Here is an 18800-nt window from a genome sequence, read left to right as displayed (position 1 = left end):
CATCTTTCATTCCCTCCAGAGTCGGGTGTCTGAAGAGAGTTTACGCGTGAGTACAAAACCAAGACCATTCTCGCGTGAAAACAAAAGATCGTTTTTTTTTTCATTCTTTGCGCAAAGTTACATTTTTTTTTTCTCGTTTCCCGGTCGATTTATCCAAGCGCTACAAAACAGAAGCCGCGAGCTCTTCGAGCATTTGTTTTTGTTCCATCGCGGCACAGGCCTGAGAAACGTGGCTGAGAAAGAGCTTTTAAGCGTCGCGGGATTGGGGTACCTGTACGGCCGACTCAATGTTTCCACTCAAGAAAGAATCGAGGTCAAAGTTTATCTTGGTTCTGTGATCCGAGACTCTATTATCCTGTTCGCAGGAGCAATAGTGAGTAATCTATAAAACAAGCAAGGATAGCTCCAACCTTGTAATTGTATGTTCGGATTTTCTCGGACCTTGCGCCAGTTCCAACCTTGTACAGGATCATACAAATGGATAGGAACAAAAAAAGAGAGAGAAAGAAAAAGTATAACTGCCTGTTGCTAACCTGAGACCTGCGTTGAGAGCTGATCTTCTCTTGTTGCTCGGCTAGTTTCATCTCGTAGCTGCTCACCCGCACAATAAAAAACTTCACAAATGCGAGACTTACTTTGTAAGAAGTTACTTACAGTTTAGCTCTCAAGAGCTGAAACGCGCGAGCTTTGTTCTTGAGCTGAGTCCTCTCTTCCGTGCAGAAGATTCGAATGCCCGTTGGCTTGTGAAACAGGTCCACGGCCGTTTCCACTTTGTTCACATTCTGGCCTGCAAGCAGGACTCATCTCTCTCTCTCACACACACAAAGAAAAGAAAAAAAAAAGAGGAACAAAAACTATACAAACCTCCGGCACCACCGGACCTCGCAGTTGTAAGTTCAATATCTTTTGGATCGATCACAACTTCGACCTCATCAACCTTTTAGAGGAAAAATCGTGATTTTCCAAAGAAAAAGCATGCAAAAGCAAAACGAAGAAAAACACAACGTACCTCGGGCATGATAGCAACAGTGGCTGTCGACGTGTGTACTCGGCCTTGAGATTCCGTGGCCGGCACACGTTGAACTCGATGGACGCCAGATTCATACTTTAGCTTGCTGTAGACACGATCGCCAGTTATCTCGAGCACATATTCCTTGAAGCCACCTTTCTCCGCCTTGAAACATCCAAAAACACTGTCTATGAGACGAGAAGAAAACCGCTTGAAAAGAATCACAACTTACTTCTGTCTGGGAAATAGGACTCCAGTTCCATCGGTTTTGTTCCGCGTACTTCTGATACATCCGTACCTGGGACAAAAGAAATGAACTAGTAGAAGCAAGCACTTTGGAAACGTATCTCTACCTACAAGGTCACCAGCCCAGATTCCAGCTTCATCGCCTCCAGTTCCAGCTCTAACTGGGAAACAAAAACAAACTTTGTAAGTCCACGAAAGATCGAGCAAGATCACAGAACCACACCTTCAAGCATTATATTTCTCGAGTCTAGTGGGTCACTAGGCAAGAGCAAAACCTGGAAAACATGACAAGCTTCTGTTTTCTCGTTGCCTTGTTCTTCTTTTTCTGTTTTCTGTGGAGCTTACCTTGAGATATTCTTCAAGATTGGTGATGTTTTCCTTTAGAATTGCAGATTCTTCGACCGCCATCTCGGCCAGCTCTTTGTCACCAGAAGACTTTATCATCTCTGTCAACGTGAATGCGATCTCTTCAAGCAAGAACCAAACTCGTAGAATGCGAAGTATTACCTTGCAGATCATCCAGTTCACGCTGTGATTCTTTGTACTTTTGGTAGGACGTGACCACCTGTGAATCTAAAGAGTCAGTCAGTTTCCATTGCGAGACAGAAGAATTGAAAGTACTTCTTCCATGTCCGCAATGGCTTTGGCAAGCTTCTGGAACTCGCTGGGATCATTCGCGACATCAGGATCAGCAAGCTTCACCTAGAACAAACGAAGAAAAATGGCTACAATCGCTGGTTTGATAGATTTAGATTTACCGTGAGCTCCTTGTATGTCTGTTCTGCGGAGTCGAGCTTGGAAATAATGTAGGGCTCCTGGAAATGCAAGCGATAAAGATAACTCCAGCGACGAAGAGGAAGAAACTTACAGTAGCCATGCACACAATGGTTGCTTGGAAGCGCTTCCTTGGCATCGCGACGCTCCAATCGCCACTCCATCCAAAACCCATTTCTCTCGGCCTCGTTGCATTGCTGTGGTGGCGAGGAGAGCTTCCACAAGTGCTGGCCACGCACACGCTCATAGGTGATAAAATGTTTAACCAAACAAAGAACCCTAGACGAGATCAATGGCCTCGTCGGGAATGCCGCTTCACTCAAATGGTCCCGCGACCTTCGCGACAAGGTAAGAGAACTCGTTTAGAACTTGGAGCTTGCAAGCCATTCTCGAGCTTTCAGTGGAGGTACTGGTGGCAAGAGGAGGAGATTCAGCAGAGTTATAAGCAGTTCATACGCAGGAGTAAGCTACAGTTTCTTGAGTTTTCTTCTCCAACCATGGAATTCTTTTCTTTCTTGAGCAGAGCAATCCGGCGAGGCCATCTTCCGGGAACTCGCGAATTGTGACGATGCTTGATCCCTTGGAAGCCAAGCGACTGGCAGCAGTAGAAATGGAGCGGATTAAATTCCGTGCCAAGCTCAAGGCAAGTGATCGCAATTTTAGCCAAGAAACATTTCCAAGTATTTTGGTGTTAAACACAGCGACGACGCGAGATCGAAGCGATAAATGGTGGCTGGGCGATGCTTGGCCTTACGTCTGGGATCATTATCGAATCTCACACAGGGAAAAGCATCCCTGACCAGGCAAGATAAAATTCCACTACTAGGACAATAGACAAGAAATAATGGTTTTGAACCTAGGTTATCGGGTACGTCAACCTGGCCAATGCAATGATATCGCAGTTCACGTCCCACTTCTAGAACATTTTTTCAGAAAAATGCTATACCTTTATTAAAGGTATTTTTTAAGAAAAAAGGAAAACCGGATGAACCCGGCGTGACTCGAACACGCAGCCTTCTGATCTGGAGTCAGACGCGCTACCATTGCGCCACGGATCCAGTGGTGAAACTTTAGCGTGAAAGGTCAACCTAGTTTGTTGCATAGGCTTAAAAATCTTGCCATCCACGTTTCACCACTAGGCCGCCACCACGCAACCATGCTACGTGCCAAATGGGCTACTGGCTATACCATGGTTTATATTCCCCGGTAGAACTACACAGCCTCCTTACGTTTCTTCCTTACATCCTCTTCGACAAAAGAAAAAGCACAAGAAGAGCAAAATGGTCATGGTGCGCGGCGCGATCAACTTCTCCTATCAAGTGGCCTCCTTTGCATCCAGGTTTGATCGAGCTCACCCTCCATTGTTCTTGGCTGGTCGATCGCATCTCACCCGAAACAATGTGCGTCCAGGACGGCCAGCAAGAATCCATCGCTCTGTTCTGCGATGCCGAGGAGGTCCTTGGCGAGCATGGCTGCGCGAGCACAGCAGCCCCAGTCGCGAGGAGCGTCGCAGCCAACGTATGGCGAAGTCTTTAACGCGCGGGGCGACCTCCGCGAGCAGCCCATCACTGCCGAGGACGCTGCTATGATGCGCAGCGTGGAGAACGCACGATTCGGGCAGACAATCAAGGGAGGCACCGCCGCCAAAATGCAGTCGGCCGTCGATAGAGCTTCTGCTGCTGCGTCTGCCACTCCTGCCAGTGCCACAGATGATGTCTTCGCAACGCAAGTTCCTGCCGCGGACTTTTCTGGAGACGATTTCTATGCCGCGCAGCAGGTTCCAACGCTGGATGAAATAGCCACCACGGATGCTTTCATGGATTCCGTCGACATCGATGTTAGTACGATGGTAAGTTCTTTGAATTTCCTCTCTTGCCGTGGATTTGGAGAAGAAGAGCTCGACTGGAACTTAACTAGAGGCTTCCTAAGCAGGGAGTGCCAGCAACCGGGACAGTGGACGTCGTCGACCATCCCATCACCATTGGAGAGGTGAGAAGCTCTTCGAAGTTCTTGGCTTTCGTTCTAGCCGGCAATGCTGATACCTGTTTTTGTTTCGCGATTACTGCTCAGGCATTGGAAGTTGCCGCGGAAAACATTGGAGACAAGCCGATCACTCGTCCCGATGCAAAAGTCATCCAGAGCGCCGAGAGCCGTGCAACTGGCAATGCTACCGGGGTGAAGCGGGTGGTGGCCGCGGAAGCACAGTCGGCTGCTGACATGAACGCTGCAGGATCCACTACAGCGATCCCCACGGTGAAGGATGTGCTGGATGTAAGCCTTTTTTTTCTTCCGGATTCATCGATATTGTTGCTCACCGGATGTTTACGTGTAAACAGAACGCCGCCGCTAAGATGCCGATCGACAAGGTTGTAACTCACGAGGACGCATCTCGAGTTCAATCTGTTGAGAAGCGGAACACTGGGGGACTGGAGCCGGGTGGAATCGCCGCAACGCTGCAGTCTGCTGCTGACAAGAATGCGGCGTCGGACTTTGAGCCGCGGTATGGTAGCGAGGGAAGGATCCCAAACGTGTAAGCTCACTCGTTGATGACTTGTTCTTGTAAATATGTTGTAAGAACTTTAGATCACAAAGTTTTGCTGTGTAAGAACTTACCAGCCCAGGGAAACTTTTTGATCGCCATGAAGAGCGACGAGAGGAGCACCGGCAAAAACTCGCTTCCATATCTGGACATAGTTGTGATGGCTTTTTACATTCGATCAAACAATGCTCTATAGCCCTCTCGGATTCCATCATCTCACGCTAGAAAATCATAAGCACACGTGAAAAAATCTTACCCTTCCACGTTTCACCCTTAGGTGCTACATTCCATTTCGTCTCTACACCGAAGAAGAATCAAAATATGATGGCGATCAGCTTCTCCCATCGACTGGCTTCCTTTGCATCCAGGTTTCACCCTCTTGGCTAATCGCCCGATCTCATCCCAGACAATGTGCGTCCTTTCCTTCCAGGGGCCAGCAAAAATCTATCGCTGTATTCTTCATTGCCGAGGAGGGCTGTAACGAGCGTGGCCGCGCAGCAGTCGCGAGGAGACCAGCCCGAAGTGGCCGAGCCAGACGTTAACGCGCGGGGAGACCTCCTGGAGTGGCGCACCACTGCCGAAGATGCTGCTAGAGTGGAGACCGAGCCGATCAACGGGATCATCCTACCGTCACCCACAAGAGCTTTTCATTGCGAAGACGATCTTCCAGGTCTGGATGATTAGTGAGATGCTTTCCAAGGAGTATTCTCGGAATCCTTGTGCCGCAACATGGCTAAGTTGCGGATGTGCTCGTGACTGCTTGCTCCGCCAGAAACCAGTGCATGAGGTAAAAGTCCTTTGGAGTCATGGGTTCAAATGCAATTCAAACTCTCGCCTAGAATATATACTGAGTAAGACTCTTGTGCTTGTCACACTCCAAGTCGGGCGAGTGGACGTCGTCGCTCTTCGAAGTTCTTGGCTTTCGTTCTAGCCGGGTTTCTCATGTACTGCCCAGGCATTGTAGGTTACCGCGAAAAACATTGGAGACAAGCCGATCACTAGCACAGTCAAGAAAGCTACAGGGCCACTACGGTGAAGGACGTGCTGGGAGTTCCGGATTCGATGCTGTTGCCAACTGTATGCTTAACGTTCCTGCCGCCAAGATGCAGATTGACTCACGAGGACGTTCAATCGGTCGAGGAGCGGAATACTGCGGGACTGGAGGCGGATGGAATCTCCGCAGCGGTCTGCTGCTGACAAGGAATGGCAGCAAGGGAAGGATCCCAAAGGTGTAAGCTCTCTCGTTGATGACTCGTTCCTGTAAACATGTTGTAAGAACTTCTACCACCACCAAAAAGGATGTTTGGTTCGTTTGAGCTCCTGAAAGACGCCAGAGTTTGGCCGTCTCCTATGACGCTGAGCTCGAGAGGAAAATGTTGGAGAGCACCACGTACGGTGACGAGCGGACAGAGTTTGTGGCAAATAGATGGCGAGCCAGCCGCTCACCTCTCTCGACATCCTTGTGGGATTGACAAGCTCCCAGGAGCATCCGCCAGGCGAGCGGCTGCGGCTCAAACGGCATGCTCCTGAGCAGCTCCTCGGCTTTCTCGAGCTGCCCGCATCGCCCAAGCACGTCAATCAGCCACACGAAGTGCTCCCGCGTCGCTGGGATCCCAAACTCGAGGTGGAGGAACATGAAGTAGTAGACACCATCGTTGATCCGTCCCGTGTAGTTGCAAGCGTAGAGGAGGGTGGCGAGCGTGATCTCGTTGGGGGCTTGCCCCTCGCAGGCCATCTCGTAGAACAGCTCAAGCGCTGCGCGGCTATGCCCGTGGTGGGCATACGCCGCGATCACCGAAGTCCACGAAATCACATTCTTGTCTCGCATTCGATCGAACAGCGCTCTCGCCGTTTCCAAGTCGCCACACCTCCCGTACATGTTGACGAGCGCGTTCTGGATCTCCCTATCGGATTCCAACGTCGTCTCGTCTATCCTGGAGTGGATTCGTCGGCCCTCGGCTAGAGATGGTAGATTCGCACAGGCGTCGATGGCGCTCACGAGCGTGCTCTTCTCCGGCAGCATGGCTATGGCTTCCATGGCGTTGAAGAGATCGAGAGCTTCCCGGTTATACTGGTTCTTCCCCATGCCCGAGATCATGGAGTTCCAAGAGACGATGTCTTGCTGCGGCATCTTCTCGAACAAGAACTTGGCGTCAAGAACACGCCCATTCTGGGCATTTGCTGCGACGATCGCTGTCCAGGCCACAACGTTGCGCCGCTCCATCGAATCGAATACCACCTTTGCATGGGCCACGTCCTGGCACTTCCCATACATGTTTATAAGCGCGCTCCCAATCAAGGCATCCGATTCCAGCCCCAGGCGAGCAATGGATCCGTGAACCGAGATCCCAGACTCGAGCGCCTGCGCGAGAGAGATCGCGTCCAGTGCGCTGAGAAAGGCCGCGCGATCGGGGACGACGCCCTGGGCCTGCATTCTCGAGAACATCTCTACAGCAAGCTCCGGATCACCGCTCTGCGAGGATCCGGCGATGAGAGCGGTCCAGGAGACTACATCTCTCTCCGGCATCCTGTCAAAAACACCCCGCGCGCGCTGAAGATCCCCGTGCCGCACAGCCGCGGCAAGAATCGCGTTCCAGGAGAAGACATTGGGCTGCCGGATCCTGGCGAACGCCTGCCACGCCTGATCGAGGCGCCCCAGCTTGCCAAACATCTGGACGAGGTGATTCCCGACGAAAGTGCCGCGATCGCTGCCATCCAGGCGGAGGAGCTCCGCCTGGAGCTCCTCCACCTGCGCCAAGTCCGTGCAGCGACGCAGCCGCGACGCGTAATGGCAGCATCGCCGCGCAAGCAAGAAGAAAGAATCGTGGCGATCGCTAGACCTAGACCGAGGAAGAAGAAGAAGAGGTCTGCTAATCATCTATCTAGAGCTCCATTTTAAAGCGCCTTTACATCAAGACTTTGGATGGGCCACCGTCGACCCGGCCTCGCTACCGGTTTTCGGGACAGTGGGAACTCCAGAGCCACGGTAGTTGTACGGCTCCATTTTGGACTTGAATGGCTCCACCGTGTAGAGCAGCCACAGCAAACCTGTACGGCAAGGATCATCCATTGTTCCAAAAACTCCGGAAGAACACGAAGAACTACCTCTAAAACTTACCCCCAGCTCCAAAAGTCCACATCATCGCTGTGCGAACACTACTCCTGTTCCTCCTGAAGAAATTGCCAACGTTTTGCACCGAGCCTTCCGTGTTATCCATCTCTCTCTCTCTCTCTCTCGCTCTCGCTCTCGCTCGCTCTCGTTCTCTCTCGCTCTCTCTCTCGCTTTTGTGTGCTTTTCGCAAGAGAGAACACTACTTTTTGTCTCTCGACTTTTGGGTGTCCTTGCGTGTCAGCAAGCGAGATTGCATGTATTGAGAGGCCAACACTTGTAAAAAATCGCCGTCGCTTAAAATTCCAAACACACACAAGTTATAAAGCGGATACGTAAAATATCCTGGCTATGAAGCTTTTCAAACCTCCCACTTCTTCATCTCCATGCCTTGTGGGGCGCTTCCTGCGATTTTCTTGCTGCCAACCTCTTTCCAGTTTGTCGATAAAACGGTCCCGTTTGATTCAACCTGCGCAAGCACACATGCTCATCATCACTGCGAGAAAAAGCTTTCCACTTTTCTACTTACAAATGACTTGTTCATGGCCCGTCTAGTGTCCTCGTCCGCATTGCCGTATATTTCTCGGAAGAGCTTGTTAAGTGCAGCGTCACCCTCCAGTTTCTCGTCCTTCTCCTGAAAGAGTTTCCAGCCGATATAGTGATCACAGTGCAAAGAAAAGTACCTCTTTCTTCACTTCAGCTTCCAGCTTGTCCCAGTTTTTTTCGGCAGCTTTCTTGCTGGAGCTCGGATATGCAGTCACTCTCGACGGAGCTGTAACCGTGAACTAAGTTCTTTCCCATCGAAAGCAATCAGAAATGCTTACTCTTCAGCACTGGCCCTTGATTTTGTTCGTAAGACAAGCCCTTCCAGTGCGTGTCATCAGCTTTGGAGAGTCGGATTTCGATTTTAGTACTCAAAATACTGCATTTGCATTTGGGAACATTCACCTAGAAATATACTCGTGAGCATCCGTTTCCTAGCGAAGAAAAGCATATTACCTTCCCGAATAAGCGAACCTGTAAAGCGTACGGGTTCTCGTTTGGAACTCTGATTACTACGCTGAGCTGCAAGACCAGGACGTCAAGCCCACTGCCTAAGAAAGCATATATACCATCTGTTCTCCAAAGTCAATACGCGCGTCCTCTTGCTTGATGCCTTTCGCGAAGACGGTAACGACGACAGCTTCTTGAGACTGATACCATTCGTGCCTGCATTTCAAGACTCAAGGAAAAAGAACGACAATTTTCTTCGAAACCAAACCTGTATTTGGGAGGAGGTAACGAAGGAGTCATGAAAACTTCTTCATCCGTGGCGCTATCACGCATATCAGCTTCCTGTGGAACGCCAGACTCCTCTACAAGCATCGAGCATTCAGCGATCCAATCCTTGAGCACGAAGTATAAGTCACCTTTGAGTTTTTCATCGCACTTGTGGATCCAGTCTCGGGTTTTTGGATCGTCTTCCAACGATGCAGCCTTCTCGAAAGCGGCCCTGGCTGTCTCGTATTCCCCTAGAGAGAAACAGGCAATCCTGGAAAACCAAAATCGAGTTTTTCTTCCCAGAAATCACGTACCCTTGGCGAAGATGCGCCTTGGACAGGGCCGGGTTGAGGTCGATAGCCGCCTTTGCATCGGCAATAGCATCTGTAGATAAACTAGAGCCATGAAAGGATCTCGCGAGAGGACAGTCCTACCTGTGAAATGGCCGAGCTTGATATGGACCTGTGCTCTACTCACCAGCGCGCCAGCGTTGGAAGGCTCCTCGAGCACTGCCTGATTGTAGAGCTCGAGCGCGCGGGCGTAATCCTCGTCGACGAAGGCAGCGTGGCCAAGCGCGAGCGCCATAAGGGGAGACCTTATTTTTAGGGCTCACTCACGCGTTCTTGCTTTGAATCCCGGGCTAGGGTTGCGATCGATGGCCCGATCCCGCGATCGATCGCGCAAATGTAAGTAATTGATCCGGTCCGCCATGTCGAGCGACAGCAGCACGCGCTACTACGAGATTCTTGGAGTCTCCAAGAATGCCTCCCCCGATGATCTTAAGAAAGCTTATAAGAGAGCAGCGATCTTGAATCATCCGGACAAGGGAGGCGATGTCGAGAAGGTAGCATTCCCTTTCTCTTTATGTTCATCTTTTTTTCTTCTTCTCTTGCTTCATTCCATTTCCCGCTCCTTGCAGTTTAAAGAATTAGCGCAAGCTTATGAAGTGCTGAGTGATCCGGAGAAACGGGAGATTTACGACGAGCATGGGGAGGGTGGTCTCAAGCAAGGAATGCCTGGTTGCTCCTCGCGCAGCAATCCTTTCGACATTTTCGAGTCCTTCTTTTCTGGAAATCCTTTTGTTGGAGGTAATTGTTCCACCTGGTATACTTATGTTTTTTATGCCTTTGCGCGTAGGAAGTAGCAGAGGCCGGAGGCATAGAAGAGGAGAGGATGTGATCCATCCCTTACAGGTTTCGCTGGAAGAAGTTTACACCGGAACCTCCAAAAAGCTGATTTTGATGAGAAGCGTTATCTGCTCAAGCTGCAAGGGGTGAGTTCCTTGTTGAATCATTCAAACGTATCGTGAGTTTGAGAAAAAAAAAATTTCTTTTTTCTTTTTCCTCTCCTCTCATCTCAGAAACTTCAAAATTTGTCAACAGGAAGGGATCCAAATCTGGCCTGAGCAGCCGTTGCGCAAGTTGCCAAGGTTCCGGAACGAAGGTTACCATCCGCCAGTTGGGACCAGGCATGATACAACAGATGCAACACATGTGTAGCGACTGTAGTGGCGCAGGTCTGTCCCAGTTGAGATCCTGGAGATCATGCTTGATATTGTTTTCTTTTTCTTCTTCCTAAACAGGCGAGGTAATTAAGGAGAAGGATAAATGCTCGGAATGCAAAGGAAGCAAAGTTGTCCACGACAAGAAAATGCTCGAGGTTCACGTTGAGAAGGGGATGCAACATGGCCAGAAGATAACTTTTCCGGGAGAAGCAGATGAATATGTAAGTCTTTGCTAGTCATTTTTTCTTTTTATCTTTTTAATTCGTTTATTTCCAGTTTTGGTATTGATAAAAGGAGAAGTTCTTTGCAGCCAGATGCGATCACCGGCGATGTCATATTCATCCTGCAAGAGAAGGAGCACTCCAAATTCAAGAGAAAAGGCGACGATCTCTTCACGGAGCACAAACTCACGCTGGTTGAAGCCTTGTGCGGCTTCCAGTTTGTACTCACGCAACTTGATGGCAGGCAGCTGCTTATAAAATCTGCAGCGGGAGAAATCATCAAGCCTGGTAGTAACTTCCACCATTTTTTTTGCTTATTTTTTTCTTGAACGTTAAGTTTCTTCAACTGACTAGTCATTTCGACTGCGGCAGGGCAGTTCAAGGCAGTAAATGACGAAGGGATGCCGCAGCATCAACGTCCGTTTGTCAAGGGAAGATTGTACATTCAGTTCAGCGTTGATTTTCCGGAACCGCGAGCCCTCAACCCGGACATGTTGAAAACGCTGGAATCGGTCCTACCGCCGAGGCCTGCACTCCAGCTGACGCAAGTGGAGCTGGACGAGTGCGAGGAAGCAACTCTCCACGACGTGAACATTGATGAAGAGATGAAGAGCAAGCATCAGCAACAGCGCGAGGCTTACGACGACGATGATGATCCATCTGCAGGACACCGAGTGCAATGCGCTCAGCAGTGACAGTGCTCCCAAAGCCGGGGGTTCGCCGGTTGTTTTCTCTCAAAGGTTCGCTGCTTTCTCTTTCTCTCGAGTACCTCCGTTATGGTTTTCCCTTTTTCCTTTCGTCACCAGGACTGCACCGGTTAGAGAGCTTAAACGTCATCTCGCCTCAGCAGTTTTTCTCAATCATGAGCTCCAGAGTGGCCACTGCTCGGTACCTCGCTGCTGCTGCTGCTGCTGCTCCTGCTGCTTCCCTCCACCCAAAATCCAGGTGACACTTAACCGAATTCGCTGCTCATTTGCTTCGTTGTTGTTGAGGTGCTGCTTTCGCGAGGTACAAAGGTATAAGGTCGTGACGACAAGATTGGTAAATGAAGGGACTTACTTCCTCTCTCTTTCGTATCGCAGGAGTAGCAGCACCAGTAGCAGCAGCAGAAGCAGCAGGGACATGGAAAAACTCTCTTTTCTTTTCACATTTTTCTTCTCTCTCTCTCTCTCTCTCTCACACACACACACACACACACACCAGCTAAAACGAGGATGGAGTTGTTTTCAAAAAGACCACCATCAAACAAAAACAGGATGATTTTTGGAGTGATGAATGATGGGCTCTGGGTGTGTGTGAGTTTTCTCCTAGGTAGACCCTGCTCCCATTCAAATCATTGTCTACAAGGCGCCAAAACAGACTTGCGCTGGAACCCTAAGGTCCACGTGGCGGCCGCCCCTTGGCCGGTAAGCTCGTGGGCAGTGTACGATCGGGAAAAGAAAATAAAGCAAGACGAGATCTCCAGACGAGGATCAAGCGCGCGGGCGAGGCCGAGTTTTCTATTCCATGATCGAAAAAGCGCCCTCGTCGCTCTCGAATCGATTAAATGACCAGCCAGCCAACCTTTGGTTTGTCATTCTCCGCCACCTATCCGTATCATTGACTGTATACAAGGAGCGAATCCAACGGCTGCGTCGCAACAGATGGCCTAGCGGATGGGCTCCCCGTCCCGTGAGAGTGATAAGGCGAGCAAGCCCTTCCCTCCAAGTTGCACCCCTACACACACGAAAGGATCGAATCCAGCGAAACGATATCATGTATGCACGCCATTTTCTGATCTACAATGTATCTCAAAGTCACGTGAAACCTCCCCTATTATTGGAATTTTTTTTGAATTTTTATTTCTCGCAAGCAGAGATTTCGCTATCCAAGCCACGGAGTCAACCCTCCAGGCAAATTGCGTGTAAGTAATATAACAGGTGATGATTTGCTGCTAGCTACAAAAGCGTTATTAAGGCGCAACGGTGTCCCCTAAGCCAAGCCCGTAAGTAAGAAATGCATGCATGCACGCACAAGCCATGGAATCCTAACATTCCCGCTTGTAATCATCGCAAATCATCGGCCTAGAACAAGGCCACTCGTCTCATACCTCCTCCCACGGTTGACTTTGCGGGGCTATCTATCCATCTATCGCATAACACGTAGGAAGAAGGGCCCCCGTACAGTGGCCCAATTATTGCGATCGGAAATTGTGGCCAGTGGCCACCCCCCCGCGACGAAAACAAGGCTCGCTTCCAGACACGTTCCCTGATTCCCTTCCGTACCAGAAAGTCTCCACCATGGAAGATGGCCCATATCCCTAATTCTCGAGTAGACATGGGTCCCAGCCACAGGCATGGCTATGGGCATGGTTGGATGGTAGTTGCCGGCCGCGGGGCGTCACCGTCCGTGTAGGGTAGCGCGAAGTTGACGCGCAGGCCAGTAAGTGTTGACACACGAGATGCAAAATGCCGCGCCTGGGCATCTTGGGGCGCCTTGGCCGGTCTTGGGCATTTGCATTGACGTCCTATCTCTTCGCCGGATAACCCGCTGGGGATTCATGGATCCCTTGCGGGACTGGCAGCAGCGGTGTAGCTTGAATACCCGTCAACCACCATTCCCAATCTCCAATGACAAAATGTGGCATGCAGCGTTGCGACAGCGAGGACGCATGATGGCCATGCCGTGCGGGGCCCCCGGGCGGAGCTTAGTGTTTCTCCCGCAGGGGCATTTGGGCAAAAACACCGCAACAAAACAGGGCGGGGCTTGGGTGACGGGTTCTTGTATGGAATGTTGGCGACATTGGGCGGGCCTATTGTTATGGTATTTTTAAACCGGACGCACTGGGGTTTGTTTGTGTGCTGCCAAAGTTGGCAACGAGATGGGTGGTGGCGCTGGTGCTGTGGAGCTCTGTCCGTGCCCCATTTTTTAGAGTTTTTTGATTGGGGAGACTGGGCTGGCGTGACGACATAACGGCCGTCCGTCCGCCAGTACGGAATGCCCCCAATTCACGGCCACACGCGGCGGCGTACTCTACCGCCCGTCCCTGTGAGTTTAATGGCGAAGTGGTTTCCGGTTGTAGTTTATACTAGTCGAGATCCCCAAGACGATCTCATGATGAGGCCCAAGATTTGGGCCAGACGAGGCGCGAGAGGGCGGCCCAGATTCACTACATTTGCATGCACGCGAAAGCCCGCCGTCGCCTTTACAGGTTTAAAAGAATGGAGAGAATACGTCCGTCATTTGTAAGGCTCGATCCATCGCAACGAATGTCCAAGCATCCAAGCAACAAGCGTGCAAAATGCCCAGGCTGGGCAAATTTGCTGTCACATACACACAAAACGCAGGTGTTTGGGCCATAAATGGCCACCCGTAAGCGGCGGGTTGGCGGCTGGTTGGCTGCGGCTCTTTCGTCGTTCCCTCTCGCTAATGAAATAATTATTATGCGGCCAAAGAGCATGTCAATGTGGCCATATGATTGTGCATTCAATGCCTCCCCCTCCGCAACACTAATGCCCGGCGGCTAGGTGTACATGACTACTTTCATCATCTTAAACCAGATTGTTGACATTTCGGCAAATCCCGAAAGTGTGCGAGAATGTTAAGTGCAATCGTGATTTAGGGCAGCGCAGCACAGCGGCATGGGAATGAAAAGGCCCATTTGTTTGAATGCGTTGGTTGTCCACACATTTGTGGCGTCCGTTGTTAAAGGATCTATTAGATTTCGCGGAATGAGGGAGGGGGCGGGCGGATGGGATCATTCATCCGGGAATGAATGAAATAGAATTTCGTTCCATCCGCCAATTGTCCTGCATGAATCGTCTGCGAGCTGGCCGGTTAAATCCCCTCTCTCCCTCGGCTCGCGCCAACTTTCGTTGTTATTAGGTCTCCTCCAAGTTGTGTGTGTGCATCATCACCATCATCACGCTCATCATCATCGTCGTCATTGATTCTCTCATGTGTGCGTCATGAGAGGTCAGTCAGTTGTTTTCGAGTGCCATTATAACCCTAATTCGTGTTTCGTTCTCTCTCAACTTCAAGCTGTTGTTGCTTGTCAGGGGCAGAGGTTGGTGTTGCCAAATGCACATCACTACCCTAAGCCCTTCATCTTGCCCTAATCCCGGCCAGCTGTCAGGAATATTCCACCGAACAAACACAAAAACAAAAAGGGAAAGGGAAAGGAAAAAAAACTAAGGAAAAAATCATGAGAAGCAGGCAAAATCGAATTGGAATCCCTCTCGTTGTTTGTGTGTGGATCGCATCATGCAAATAAACAAATCCCACACAACGCAATTTGTTTACTACAACAAGCGTTGGTGGTAGTGTAGCGATTTTAAAAATTGTTTATATATATATATGGTCGGCGTGTCGGAGCAATGCCCTTGCTGGATATCGTCCTTTGTCTCCCATATTACCACTAGCTACAAGCCGCCCCTTTTCTGTGCGTCTTGTTTGCCTAGAACTCCAGCGCTCGACCGGCGGCCTTGCTTTCTCGGTTTGATTTGAGGAAGAAAAGGATCCACCCCACGAATTGGGTGTGTGCGTAGTTCTTCAGTGAAAGGAAAGAGAGAGGCTACTTCTTTCCCGTTTGGTGTTTGTTTCACTCCCTGCTATTCGTATTCTAAAAGCTAGCAATCGCGCTTCTATAGCAAAGATTGCCGCTGGCAGGTTCGCTTTGGTCTGAGGTAGTGTGGGAGGTATGTTGGGCAATGCTGCAGCCTGATCAGTGTTGGAAGTGACACACGCATCGGTCAGGAATCAATCAGAATCCCACTCAGAATCAAGGGCGGAAAGCTCAGCTCGAATCTCTAGACACCGCCATCACCTCCGGGTCTAGTAGTGTACTGCTATAGTAGAGGAGTAGAGACTCCCGGAAGAGAAAGAGCGAAGAGAACGAGATCTACTCGAGCTTGCTACTTATAAGTTCTCCGGCGCGCTCCCCTTTGCTAGAACAGTTGATAGTAACAAGCGAGAGCTCCGCCACCACCAACCTGTGTTAGTGAGAGATAGCGCAGTTCCTCTTTAAGATTGCAAATTCGAGGGAAGAAGAAGAGAGATCCTCCCGCGCCCGCGCGTTTTTACTTCCCGCTGGAAGAATCATCACCGCCGGCGCCGAGAGGCTGCTGCTCGTGTGGTAGTAGCTGCAGCACAGAGATGCCACCCCACATTTCCCCGCACAGCGAGCAGTGGGGGAAGGAGCTCTGCGACCAGATCAGTCTCAAGAATCTCCTGCGAGCAACCAAGAGCAAGATCGTCATGGAGACGGCATCGCCACCACCACCACCGCCTCTGCCACCGCCACCACAAGCAGCGGCGGCGGCGGCGATGGATGCCTCTCCGTCGCCTCCGCCACCGCCCAGTCCATGGATGTGGGTGGACGGCGCCATCATCGTGGGAGCCGGGCCATCGGGGCTGGCGACCGCGGCGTGCCTGAGCGCCGCGGGGATCGGCTCCTCCGTGATCCTGGAGAAGAACAGTTGCATTGGATCCCTGTGGCAGAACCGCACCTACGATCGCCTCCGCCTCCACATCCCCAAGCAGTTCTGCGAGCTCCCGATGTCGCCCTTCCCGGACAGCTTCCCAATCTATCCCACGCGCACCCAGTTCGTGGACTACCTCGAGAATTACGCGGCTCACTTCCAGATCCGGGCCCGATTCCACGAGTGCGTGCAGTCGGCCGTGTTCGATCCGCGATTGGGGCTGTGGCGGGTGCGCACCATCAGGGAGTCGGGCGAGGGCGATCGCGAGCGCCAGGCGCGCGAGTACGTTGGGCGATGGCTGGTGGTGGCGTCGGGCGAGAACGCGGAGCCGCTACTGCCATGGGACCTCCCCGGCCTTGCTTCCTTTCGGGGATCCGTCAAGCACTCATCGGAGTTTAAGAATGGCTGCGACTACGCGGGCAAGAGCGTCCTCGTCGTCGGCTCGGGGAATTCCGGCATGGAGATTGCGCTCGACTTGGTCCAGCACAATGCCAAGCCAGCAATTGTCGTGAGAAGTCCGGTGAGTTCTCTCTTCTCTGAAAGCTCTAGATCAAATTCCTTCCTCTTCTTCTTCTTTCTTCTTTCCCGATCGTCATGGATGGTTGTCTCATCGAAAGTTCTCTTTTTGTTCTTCCAGGTGCACATCCTTCCCAGGGAGATGCTTGGATTCTCGACGTACTCGGTGGCCATGAAGCTGCTCAAGCATTTGCCTGTGTGGCTGGCAGACCGCCTCCTCGTGTCGTACGCAATTGCGGCGCTGGGCAGCACCGCGCGGCATGGCATCCGGCGGCCCGACGTCGGTCCCATGGAGATGAAGGCCAAGACGGGAAGAACTCCGGTGCTCGACGTTGGAACCTTGTCCAAGATCAAAGCTGGAAAAATCAAGGTACATGCAGTAGTCCTTCTTAAAGAAGGCATTTTTCTTTTTTCTTTCATGGTCGATTCGATTCTAACATTTTTCTTTGGATGCTTGTCAATCCAGGTGAGGCCGAGCTTGGAATCGCTATCGTCGTGCTCCGCGAGGTTCTCTGATGGCCAACAAGGCGATTACGACGCTATCATCTTTGCGACCGGCTACAAGAGCAACGTTCCTCAGTGGCTCAAGGTACTTTTAAAATCCTTTGGAAACTCTTCCCACGCAATGCTTCTCCATTCCTCCATCTTCGCTTGCTCCACTGGATTGTTCTTTGCATCTCCTGGTTTTTTGCTGGGCTTGCTTGGTGAGCTCGCTGCTTTGCTGGGGTTGCTTGGTTGACTTTGAATTATCATCTGGAGGGGGGAAAGATTTCACAAAAAGAGAGAAAAGAAATGGTGAAATTGTGAGAGGGAATTCACAGCATGGCGAGTGAATATGGTCCAGAGCTGTTCATGGGAATGGTGGTTGTAGCATCAGTGTTGGAGTTGAAGTGTTGTTGGGATGTTGATGTGCGCATGTAGTATGAAGCTCAGATTGCAGATAAGTTTGCCCATGAAATGAGGAATGCGTTGTATTTTTTGGTATGTTGTTGTTGAGTTTCTTTCTTTTTCTCTTGGTTTTGTTCCTAGCTTTTTTGCCTGGCCCTCTTTTTCCATTTTGTGTGGTACAGCTTGCAAGTTGCGAAGTTTAAGGTTGCCATCTAGCTGCCTAGCTTGCTGTTTTAAAAGCTCGGCTTGAGTGCTTGATCGTCGCATCGCCATTTCACTTAGATTTTCTTGTCACAGCGACTGACCCGTGGCGTTTTTCTCTCTTATTCCAGGGAGAAGTAGGCAACTCGTTCAGTGCCGATGGATTCCCGCGGTGCGGGTGGAAAGGAGAGCGGGGACTCTACGTTGCTGGACTGTCCAGGAAGGGGATCTTTGGAGGCTCCAAAGACGCACAGATGATCGCAGAGGATATAAGCAAGGAATATAGCCTGGTACGCAAGCTTGTTTCCAGCAACAGGGCCAAGCAACAGCAGCAGCAATAACGAACGAGTGATCCATTCGGTCGACGCCAGAGTACGAGTTTATTCGTCCTTTCAAGTCGTTTTTTACGCCAAGTTGGCAAGAGAGGAGGCCACAACACCCAGGTGATGGAATTCGTAGTATTTAAGTGCCCAAGCTCCCGGAGTAGTACAGGGAACACAACAAGAAACACCCAATGCCGATCAAACGACGCACAGTGCGGACACGGGAAGGCAAAGTTCTAGTGCACAGCACCGAAGTACTACTGGTTGTGGCTCCGTCCATCAGAACTTCCAGAAGGATTTGGATTGAAGCGGACTTGGGATAAGTTTGGGAAGGAGAGGGAGGAGGAAATTTTTCTCTCTTTTTTCTCTTTTTCTTTTCTCCTTCCAACCTTCGGCAGCTGTGTACTGGTGAGAGACAATGAAAGAATGACTGACAAGAACACGCAGATGCCCGGTGGTGTAATCCTGACTTGCAACTTGCTGGAACAAGAACAAGAACAAGAAGAGGTTTTTTTGGCTTCGTTTATAAACCATGCTCCCACTAGTGTACATAGAACTAAAGAAAAAGAGATGAAAATAATGTTCAGACTTCATACTTTTGTTTGAGATCAAAGCTTGCCATGCGGAATATCAAAAAGGATTTTCTAAGAGATATGAAAGGAACTCACCAATCAAGGCAGTTAAAAAGTTATAAAAACTTGCGAGAGTGGAGGTGGTGGCAGTAAAAGTTGGTAGTAGTAGCCAGCAGTGC

At 50.6% G+C, this 18800-nt stretch overlaps 7 protein-coding genes and 1 non-coding gene across 10 annotated transcripts; 4 read left to right on the top strand and 4 right to left on the bottom strand.

Moving 5' to 3' along the window:
• Positions 1–77: 77 nt before the first annotated feature.
• Positions 78–2317, bottom strand: LOC9637679 (peptide chain release factor 1). The gene is made up of 15 exons (XM_002974630.2): positions 2124–2317; positions 2014–2070; positions 1877–1957; positions 1763–1820; positions 1601–1701; positions 1479–1530; positions 1367–1416; positions 1242–1307; positions 1010–1174; positions 865–937; positions 655–787; positions 534–591; positions 411–458; positions 272–355; positions 78–220 (listed from the first exon to the last, which is right to left on the bottom strand). The coding sequence occupies exons 1-15, from the start codon at positions 2274–2276 to the stop codon at positions 161–163; spliced, it is 1239 nt and encodes a 412-aa protein (XP_002974676.1). The 5' UTR covers positions 2277–2317; the 3' UTR covers positions 78–160.
• LOC9637678 lies at positions 2315–3035 on the top strand. 2 transcript variants are annotated; one of them, XM_024679476.1, is made up of 6 exons: positions 2318–2377; positions 2431–2435; positions 2490–2491; positions 2553–2672; positions 2731–2832; positions 2890–3035. In XM_024679476.1, the coding sequence occupies exons 1-6, from the start codon at positions 2322–2324 to the stop codon at positions 2947–2949; spliced, it is 345 nt and encodes a 114-aa protein (XP_024535244.1). In that variant the 5' UTR covers positions 2318–2321; the 3' UTR covers positions 2950–3035. The 2 variants fall into 2 exon arrangements, with proteins under 2 accessions (XP_024535243.1, XP_024535244.1); XM_024679475.1 differs by having other exon boundaries at positions 2315–2377; positions 2431–2491.
• Positions 3016–3087, bottom strand: TRNAW-CCA. Its single transcript has one exon. It is a non-coding gene; the product is annotated as a tRNA-Trp (tRNA).
• A 51-nt stretch (positions 3088–3138) lies between these two features.
• Positions 3139–4772, top strand: LOC9636908 (late embryogenesis abundant protein D-34). Its single transcript, XM_024679474.1, has 5 exons — positions 3139–3368; positions 3440–3878; positions 3962–4018; positions 4100–4300; positions 4366–4772. The coding sequence occupies exons 1-5, from the start codon at positions 3310–3312 to the stop codon at positions 4561–4563; spliced, it is 954 nt and encodes a 317-aa protein (XP_024535242.1). The 5' UTR covers positions 3139–3309; the 3' UTR covers positions 4564–4772.
• LOC9636907 (pentatricopeptide repeat-containing protein At2g21090) lies at positions 4550–7879 on the bottom strand. Its single transcript, XM_024679473.1, has 2 exons — positions 7687–7879; positions 4550–7616 (listed from the first exon to the last, which is right to left on the bottom strand). The coding sequence occupies exon 2, from the start codon at positions 7444–7446 to the stop codon at positions 5917–5919; it is 1530 nt and encodes a 509-aa protein (XP_024535241.1). The 5' UTR covers positions 7447–7616; positions 7687–7879; the 3' UTR covers positions 4550–5916.
• A 75-nt stretch (positions 7880–7954) lies between these two features.
• LOC9637677 (protein SGT1 homolog A) lies at positions 7955–9568 on the bottom strand. The gene is made up of 10 exons (XM_002974628.2): positions 9372–9568; positions 9252–9321; positions 9087–9208; positions 8939–9032; positions 8790–8886; positions 8677–8742; positions 8502–8625; positions 8361–8449; positions 8207–8311; positions 7955–8146 (listed from the first exon to the last, which is right to left on the bottom strand). The coding sequence occupies exons 1-10, from the start codon at positions 9520–9522 to the stop codon at positions 8039–8041; spliced, it is 1026 nt and encodes a 341-aa protein (XP_002974674.1). The 5' UTR covers positions 9523–9568; the 3' UTR covers positions 7955–8038.
• LOC9637676 (dnaJ protein homolog ANJ1) lies at positions 9544–11938 on the top strand. 2 transcript variants are annotated; one of them, XR_002992892.1, is made up of 9 exons: positions 9544–9781; positions 9857–10025; positions 10075–10210; positions 10320–10453; positions 10520–10662; positions 10752–10950; positions 11035–11402; positions 11469–11678; positions 11745–11780. XR_002992892.1 is itself a non-coding variant. In XM_002974835.2 (8 exons), the coding sequence occupies exons 1-7, from the start codon at positions 9647–9649 to the stop codon at positions 11355–11357; spliced, it is 1239 nt and encodes a 412-aa protein (XP_002974881.1). In that variant the 5' UTR covers positions 9544–9646; the 3' UTR covers positions 11358–11402; positions 11469–11938. The 2 variants fall into 2 exon arrangements, 1 of the variants encoding a protein (XP_002974881.1); XM_002974835.2 differs by having other exon boundaries at positions 11469–11938.
• A 4070-nt stretch (positions 11939–16008) lies between these two features.
• Positions 16009–18740, top strand: LOC9637675 (probable indole-3-pyruvate monooxygenase YUCCA8). Its single transcript, XM_002974834.2, has 4 exons — positions 16009–16641; positions 16759–17007; positions 17104–17226; positions 17858–18740. Exons 1-4 carry the CDS (start codon positions 16009–16011, stop codon positions 18065–18067), a joined length of 1215 nt encoding a protein of 404 aa, XP_002974880.1. The 3' UTR covers positions 18068–18740.
• The last annotated feature ends 60 nt before the right edge of the window (positions 18741–18800 follow it).

This window comes from Selaginella moellendorffii, unplaced genomic scaffold, assembly GCF_000143415.4.
Source record: "Selaginella moellendorffii unplaced genomic scaffold, v1.0 SELMOscaffold_25, whole genome shotgun sequence".
In the NCBI taxonomy this organism is placed as follows: Eukaryota; Viridiplantae; Streptophyta; class Lycopodiopsida; order Selaginellales; family Selaginellaceae; genus Selaginella; species Selaginella moellendorffii.
This window is presented reverse-complemented; position numbering and strand designations above follow the sequence as displayed.

Excerpts from the sequence above, each read along its gene's own strand:
- LOC9636907 (XM_024679473.1), bottom strand. The coding sequence starts at position 7,446 with ATGATTAGCAGACCTCTTCTTCTTCTTCCTCGGTCTAGGTCTAGCGAT.
- LOC9636908 (XM_024679474.1), top strand. The coding sequence starts at position 3,310 with ATGGTCATGGTGCGCGGCGCGATCAACTTCTCCTATCAAGTGGCCTCC. Across the intron at positions 3,369-3,439 it reads GTGGCCTCCTTTGCATCCAG|GACGGCCAGCAAGAATCCAT; the intron begins GTTTGATCGAGC and ends ATGTGCGTCCAG. Across the intron at positions 4,019-4,099 it reads ATCCCATCACCATTGGAGAG|GCATTGGAAGTTGCCGCGGA; the intron begins GTGAGAAGCTCT and ends ATTACTGCTCAG.
- LOC9637679 (XM_002974630.2), bottom strand. The coding sequence starts at position 2,276 with ATGAGCGTGTGCGTGGCCAGCACTTGTGGAAGCTCTCCTCGCCACCAC. Across the intron at positions 2,071-2,123 it reads CCATTGTGTGCATGGCTACT|GAGCCCTACATTATTTCCAA; the intron begins GTAAGTTTCTTC and ends TTGCATTTCCAG. Across the intron at positions 1,821-1,876 it reads CCATTGCGGACATGGAAGAA|GTGGTCACGTCCTACCAAAA; the intron begins GTACTTTCAATT and ends TTAGATTCACAG.
- LOC9637676 (XM_002974835.2), top strand. The coding sequence starts at position 9,647 with ATGTCGAGCGACAGCAGCACGCGCTACTACGAGATTCTTGGAGTCTCC. Across the intron at positions 9,782-9,856 it reads AGGGAGGCGATGTCGAGAAG|TTTAAAGAATTAGCGCAAGC; the intron begins GTAGCATTCCCT and ends CGCTCCTTGCAG. Across the intron at positions 10,026-10,074 it reads TGGAAATCCTTTTGTTGGAG|GAAGTAGCAGAGGCCGGAGG; the intron begins GTAATTGTTCCA and ends CTTTGCGCGTAG.
- LOC9637678 (XM_024679475.1), top strand. The coding sequence starts at position 2,322 with ATGGCCTCGTCGGGAATGCCGCTTCACTCAAATGGTCCCGCGACCTTC. Across the intron at positions 2,378-2,430 it reads CCCGCGACCTTCGCGACAAG|TGGAGGTACTGGTGGCAAGA; the intron begins GTAAGAGAACTC and ends TCGAGCTTTCAG. Across the intron at positions 2,833-2,889 it reads GGAAAAGCATCCCTGACCAG|GTTATCGGGTACGTCAACCT; the intron begins GCAAGATAAAAT and ends TTTTGAACCTAG.
- LOC9637675 (XM_002974834.2), top strand. The coding sequence starts at position 16,009 with ATGTGGGTGGACGGCGCCATCATCGTGGGAGCCGGGCCATCGGGGCTG. Across the intron at positions 16,642-16,758 it reads CAATTGTCGTGAGAAGTCCG|GTGCACATCCTTCCCAGGGA; the intron begins GTGAGTTCTCTC and ends TTGTTCTTCCAG. Across the intron at positions 17,008-17,103 it reads TCAAAGCTGGAAAAATCAAG|GTGAGGCCGAGCTTGGAATC; the intron begins GTACATGCAGTA and ends TTGTCAATCCAG.
- LOC9637677 (XM_002974628.2), bottom strand. The coding sequence starts at position 9,522 with ATGGCGCTCGCGCTTGGCCACGCTGCCTTCGTCGACGAGGATTACGCC. Across the intron at positions 9,322-9,371 it reads CAAGCTCGGCCATTTCACAG|ATGCTATTGCCGATGCAAAG; the intron begins GTAGGACTGTCC and ends GTTTATCTACAG. Across the intron at positions 8,743-8,789 it reads TTGACTTTGGAGAACAGATG|CTCAGCGTAGTAATCAGAGT; the intron begins GTATATATGCTT and ends CTGGTCTTGCAG.